At 41.5% G+C, this 7,137-nt stretch overlaps 1 protein-coding gene and 1 pseudogene across 1 annotated transcript; both read left to right on the top strand.

The window, feature by feature from the left end:
• The first annotated feature begins 1,056 nt into the window (after positions 1-1,056).
• On the top strand, positions 1,057-1,450 carry LOC102752793 (annotated as a pseudogene).
• Positions 1,451-5,304: 3,854 nt separating this feature from the next.
• On the top strand, positions 5,305-5,993 carry LOC107184722 (histidine triad nucleotide-binding protein 3-like). The gene has a single exon (XM_015570699.1). It carries the CDS (start codon positions 5,327-5,329, stop codon positions 5,852-5,854), a length of 528 nt encoding a protein of 175 aa, XP_015426185.1. The 5' UTR covers positions 5,305-5,326; the 3' UTR covers positions 5,855-5,993.
• The last annotated feature ends 1,144 nt before the right edge of the window (positions 5,994-7,137 follow it).

A 7,137-nucleotide genomic window follows, 5' to 3' on the forward strand; every position in this document is an offset into this window, starting at 1 on the left:
TTTCCTTTTCTCCTTTTTTTTAATTCTAGGCCACCAGCTTTAGCTCTGAGGCTCGGCTCCAGCTATGAGACCTCCGCTGCTGAAAGCAGATTTCTGGCCTTTGTTTACCCTTCTCTATTTGAAACAATGTTGCGGTCCTGCTGGCTGAAGTGCCCGGTTTTGTTTAGCTTCTCTATGTGTTACAATGTTGCTTAGAGTGCAGCTGAGAGACAGCAGTGACAGGCAGGGAACCTTGGCATCCTCCGTCACTAGAGCAAGCAAGCCTCCTGTTCACGTCAGTTGCCTGGCTGCCAGCCACCATCTTGGTTGGCAGTTAATTTGCATATCGCCCTGATTAGCCAATGGGAAGGGTAGCGAAGTTACAGCTAATTACCATGTTTCTCTTTTATTAGATAAGATTGCCAAAACCTGGAAGCAATCAAGATGTCCTTCAGTATATGAATAGATAAATAAGCTGTGGCGTATATCTGATAAGGGGTTAATATCCAAAATACATAAATAACATACACAACACAATAGCAAAAAAACCCAAATAACCCAATTTAAAAATGGGCAAAGGATCTGACTAGACACTTTTTCAAAGAAGATAAATGAACGGCTAAAATGAAAAGATGCTCAACAACATTAGTCCTTAGGAAAATGCAAATTAAAACCAGAATGAGATATCACCTCACATCTGTTAAATGGCCATTATAAAATCAACAAGATACTATATAGAGAGAACCTTGAAGATTCCACACAAAAATCTTTTAAAATAAATGAATTCAGTATAGTAGCAGAATACAAAATTAATATTCAGAAATCTGTTGCATTTTTTACACTAATAATGAACTATCAGAAAGAGAAATTAAGAAAACTATCATTTACAATTGCATGAAAAAAGAATAAAATACTTAGGAATAAATTTAACTAAGGAGGTAAAGACCTGTAGTAAGAAAACTATGACACTGAAGAAAAAAAATGGGTGTTTGCAGCTGCCGTCACTCTCAAATGCCTGCGCCGCCTCGCTCCAGCCATAGGAGAAGGGGGGGTGGTAAGTAAAGGGGTCACTATACCATGGCTCGTACAAAGCCGACTGCCTGCAAATCGACTCGTTGTAAAGCACCGAGGAAGCCACTGGCTACCAAAGCCGCTTGAAAGAGTGCGCCCTCTACTGGAGGGGTGAAAAAAACCTCATCGTTACAGGCCTGGTACCGTGACACTTCATGACATTAGACTTTATCAGAAGTTCACTGAACTGATTTGCAAACTTCCCTTCCAGCGTCTGGTGTGAGACATTGCTCTGGAGTTCAAAACAGATCTGCGCTTCCCAAATGCAGCTGTTGGTGCTTTGCAGGAGGCAAGGGAGGTCTCTCTGGTTGGCCTTTTTGAAGATACCAACCTGTGTGCTCTCCACGCCAAACGTGTAACAGTTATGCCAGCACGCCGTGTACCTGGAGAACGTGCTTAAGAATCCACTAAGACGGAAAACATTTCATTCTTTTAAAAAAATTTCTTCCCGTTATTGGTAGTTCTGAACATTAGGGTGTTTATTTGTTTTTTCCCCATGGGGGTCAAAAGATATATAAGTATATTATTGCAAGTTGAAAATAGGGGACAGAAATCAGGTATTGGCAGTTTTTCCATTTTCATTTGTGTGTGAATTTTTTTTTAATATAAATGAGGGGACATAAAGCATTAATGTAAGTCAAATGTTTCAGTAAACAAGTTTCAGCAGTTCAACTTTATAACAATATAAATAAACCTGTTAAATTTTTCTGGACAATGCCAGCATTTGGATTTTTTTAAAAAAACAAGTAAATTTCTGGATGACAGAACTGAAAATTCAGCTTAATACCTTTTCTCATTAAAATAACAAAAAATCTAAGAGCAATACAGATAGTTATAAAAGAAATAAAGAATTGCAAAAAATAAAAATAAAAAAAAGTAAATTTCTTATTTATGGCAACTAAATGGTGTTTGTAGCATTTTTATCAAACAGTACATTCCATCCATTCACTATACTTTCTTTTTTTTTTCATATATATTTTATTGATTTTTTTACAGAGAGGAAGGGAGAGAAATAGAGAGTTAGAAACATCGATGAGAGAGAAACATCGATCAGCTGCCTCCTGCACATCTCCTACTGGGGTTGTGCCCTCAACCCAGGTACATGCCCTTGACCGGAATCGAACCCGGGACCCTTCAGTCTGCGGGCCGACGCTCTATCCACTGAGCCAAACTGGCTTCGGCTCACTATACTTTTCTAACTTAGTTGTCCTACATGCAATTACATGTTTTTAATGTTGCCTGTCTTCTGTGCTGTCCCTGTAAGTTTGCTATTAAAATATATTAAGCTATTTAAAAAAAGAAAAATTGAAGATATGATAAATGGGAAGTTATGCTGTGCTCATGAATAGGAAGAATTAACATTATTAAAATGTCCATACTACCCAAAGCAACCTACAGATTCATTACAATTTTAAACTATACTACAAGGTTATTATAATCAAAACAGCATGGTACTACCTGGCCACTGTTTTTCAATGGTTGAGCATCAACCTATGAACCAGGAGTTCATGGTTTGATTCCTGATCAGGGGGTTGTGGATAAATCCCCAGTAGGGAGCATACAGAAGGCAGCTGATCCTATGTTTTTCTCTCATTTCTCTCATGGATGTTTCTATCTCTCTATCCCTCTCCTTTCCTCTCTCTAAAAATCAATAAAAAAATATTTTAAAAACAGCATGTTACTAGCATAAAACATCCATAGGCCATGGAACAAAATAGAGAGCCCAGAAAAAAATTCACACCTATATGATCAATTAATCTCTGACAAAGGAGGCAAGAATATATAATGGGACAAAGACAGTCTCTTCAAAATGGTGTTGGGAAAATTGGACAGATAATATGCAAAAAAACTAAACTAGACCACTTTCTTACACCGTATCCTACATAATACAAGCCAGTATGCTAAGTGCGATCGACTGGTTGGCCCTTCAACCATTCAAAGTGTGATATGCTAATGATATGCTAAGGCTGCTCAACCCCTCGCTCTGATGTGCACTGACCACCGAGGGGAAGACGCTCCAACCGGTAAGTTAGCTTGCTGCTGGGGTCCGGCCCATCGGGACTGAGTGAGACCGGCCAGACATGCCCTGGAGCCCTCCTGTGGTCCTTCCCTGGCTGACCTGTGTCTCTCCCTGTGTCTCTCCCCAGCCCCAATCATACACTGGTGGGGTCCCTTGGCCTGGCCTGCACCCTCTCACAATCTGGGACCCCGCAGTGGATGTCGGAGAGCTGGTTTCAGCCTGATCTTGCAGGCCAGGCTGAGGGAACCCCACTGGTGCACGAATTCGTGCACTGGGCCTCTAGTAGAAGAATAAACTCCAAATGGATTAAATACTTAAAGACTTAAAGTCCTGAGCCCTGGCCAGTGGCTCAGTTGGTTAGAGCATTATTCCATACACCAAAAGGTTATGGGTTTGGTCCCCAGTCCGGGTGGGTGGGAAAGGCAACCTCCCTCTAAAATATGTAATGAGACGAGGACAGTCTCTTCAATAAATGGTGTTAGGAAAATTAAAATTTAGGATTATAGAAAAATAAAAAAATACTTAAAGACCTGAAACCATAAAACTCCCAGAAGAAAATATATGCAGGAAGCTCTGTAACATTGCTCTTAACAATATATTTTTTGATATGTCTCCTCAGGCATGGGTTACAAATGAAAAAATAAATATATGGGACTACATTAAACTAAAAGGTTTTTGCACATCAAAGCAAGCCATTAACAAAATGAAAACCTACTGAATGGGAGAACATATTTGCCAATGATACATTAGCTAAGGGGTTAATATCCAAAATATGTAGAAAAACTCTACAATTTAACATAAAAGAACCCCCAATCTGATTTAAAAATGGGGAGAGGACCTGGATAGGCCTTTCTCTAAAGAGTATTTGCAGATGGCTAACATATATGAAAAGATGCTCATTAATCATCAGAGAAATACAAATTAAAACCACAATGAGGCCCTAGCCAGTTTACCTCAGTGGACAGAGTGTCAGCCTGTGGGCCAAAGGGTCCCGGGTTTGATTCTGGTCAAGGGCACTCACTTCGGTTGCAGGCTCCTCCCTGACCTGGTCCCTGGTTAGGGACCGTGCAGGAGGCAACCAATCGGTGTGTTTCTCTCACATCGATGTTTCTCTCTGTCTTTCCCTCTCTGTTCCACTCTCTCTAAAATCAATGGAAAAATATCCTCAGGTGAGGATTAAACAAAACAAACACAGTAAGCCCTGGCCGGTGCAGCTCAGTGGATAGAGCGTTAGCCTGTGCACAGAAGGGCCTCAGGTTTGATTGCTGGTCAATGGCACATACCTGGGTTGCAGGTTTGACCCCAGTGTGGGAGGCAACCAATCGATGTGTCTTTCTCACACGGATGTTTCTCTATCTATCTCTATCTCACCCTCTCCCTTTCTTCCACTTTCTCTAAAAGTCAATGGGAGTGGGGGGAGAATGTCCTCAGGTGAGGATTAACCAAAAAACAAGACAAAACAAAAACCCACAATCCACAATGAGATACGACTTTACACCTGTCAGAATGACTATCGTCAATAAATCAACAAAAAGCAAGTGTTGTCACGGATGTGGAGAAAAGGGAATCCCTGTGCACACTGGGTACGGTTGCAAATTGGTGCAGCCACTATGGAAAACAGTATGGAGTTTTCTACACTATGACCCAGCAATTCCACTTCTGGGAATTTCCCCAAAGAAATCCAAAACACTAATTTGAAAACATATGCATCCCTATATGTATTGCAGCATTATTTTCAATAGCCAAGATATGAAGCAAGCTAAGTGTCCATTAGTAGATAAATGGTTAAAGAGACGTGGCACATGCATACAATGGAATATTGTTCAGCCATAAACAAGAATGAAATTTTAGCATTTGTGACGACATGGATGGACCTACAGGGTATTTTGCTGGGTGAATTAAGTGAGGCAGAGAGACAATTACCGCATGACTTCACTAGAATGTGGAATCTGAAGAACAAAGAAATGAACAAACAGAACAAACAAATGCAGATACAGCGGACAAATTGATGGTTGCCAGGTGGGAGGTCAGGCAGGGGGATGGGTGAAAAAGGTAAAGGGCGCCCCCTCGTGGCCGCGGCTTCGAGGCCCAGCACGGGGCTGCCCTCCCCCCACCCGCGTCCCCCCGCAGCTCCGCCCAACGCCAGGCCAGAGGCGCCGCCTGGAGGGAAAACCCCGCCGGTGCCGGTGCCGGTGCTCGGTCCAGGCCCCGTGGTCCTGGAGGAGGCGAGGTGCTGGGCCGCCGGGGGCAGGTGCGATGGATGACGCGCCAAGTGACTCCAGCCGTGAGACGGGGGCCACCGCAACACCTACCGGGTCTTCATTGGCAACCGCCCAGGTCGCCGCGACGTCATCCGACTCCAACAGCCAGTGCGTGTTCTGCCGGATCGTGGCCCAGCAGGAGCCCGGCACCGAACTCCTGTATTGTGAGGACGAAGACCTGGTTTGCTTTAAAGATATCCAACCAGCAGCAACTCATCATTACCTTGTGGTGCCAAAGCGGCACGTTGGGAACTGCGCAGAGCTAAGGAAAGAGCAAATAGGGCTTGTGGAGAGCATGGTTACCGCCGGAAAAACCATTCTTGAAAGGAATAATTTCACTGACTTCAAAAATGTGAGAATGGGTTTCCATGTGCCACCATTCTGCACCATTTCCCACTTGCACCTTCATGTCATAGCGCCAGTCTATGAGTTTGGCTTCTTATCAAAGTTGGTTTATAAACCGAATTCCGATTGGTTCATCACAGCTGACTATTTGATTAAAACACTAAGAAGACGAAAATGACAGCAGTGGAAGGTTTTCTTATTCTCGGCTCAACAGAAACGAATATGTTGGCCCCGCTTAAATCAAATTACAATGGTAAGGTTTGTTGGGTTTTATAGGAGGCTGTTACTGGGTAGCCTTAAGTCTTCTCTGAATGTGTTTCCTGAGATCTGTAATATAGTTATATGAATACTCTGGCACTGACTTCTTTGTTTTGTTTTTTTAATATATTTTATTGGTTTTTTACAGAGAGGAAGGGAGAGGGATAGAGAGTTAGAAACATCGATGAGAGAGAAACATCGATCAGCTGCCTCCTGCACACTCCCCACTGGGGATGTGCCCGCAACCAAGGTACATGCCCTTGACCAGAATCGAGCCTGGGACCCTTGAGTCTGCAGGCCGACGCTCAATCCACTGAGCCAAACCGGTTACGGCTTGACTTCTTTGTGTTTTTTGTTTGTTTGTTTGTTTTTTTAAAGAAGGGCTCTGTATTTTTTAAAAGTTCAAGTATTTTCATTTCTCATTATTGTCAGTTATAATAGTGATTTATTATGAAGAATAAACAGGTATAGAAAAAAGAAAAAGGTAAAGGGAGTAAGAAGTACAAATTAGTAGTTATAAAAATAGCCATGGGGATATAAAGTATAGCATGGGGAATACAGTCAATAATATTTGTTTTAATGGTTACTTATCTAAGGTATAAGATTCTATAGATAAAATTTCATTAAAACAAATTCTGTTAATCAAGAAGGGCTCTGTATTTTTTAAAAGTTCAAGTATTTTCATTTCTCATTATTGTCAGTTATAATAGTGATTTATTATGAAGAATAAACAGGTATAGAAAAAAGAAAAAGGTAAAGGGAGTAAGAAGTACAAATTAGTAGTTATAAAAATAGCCATGGGGATATAAAGTATAGCATGGGGAATACAGTCAATAATATTGTAATACTTGTGTCAGGTTGATACTAGATTTATTGGGGTGATCACTTCATATGTTATATAAGTGTCAAATCACTGTGTTGTACATCTAACTAATATTATCTGTCAACTGCAACTGAAAAATTAAAAATATTTTTTAGCCCAATAGGTGTGGCTCAGTGATTGAACATTGCCCTATTAACCAGGAGGTCAGGGTTAGATTCCCAGTCAGGGCACATGCTGGGTGCAGGCTAGAACCCCAGTAGGAGGCGTGCAGGCAGCAGCTGATCAATGCTGCTCTCTCATCATTGATGTTTCTCTCTCTCCCTCTCTCTTCCTCTCTGAAATCAATAAAAATAAAATAAAAAACACTAGAATGTCCTATA

The sequence above is a fragment of the Myotis davidii genome, unplaced genomic scaffold (genome assembly GCF_000327345.1).
Source record: "Myotis davidii unplaced genomic scaffold, ASM32734v1 scaffold1047, whole genome shotgun sequence".
NCBI classification, from domain to species: Eukaryota; Metazoa; Chordata; class Mammalia; order Chiroptera; family Vespertilionidae; genus Myotis; species Myotis davidii.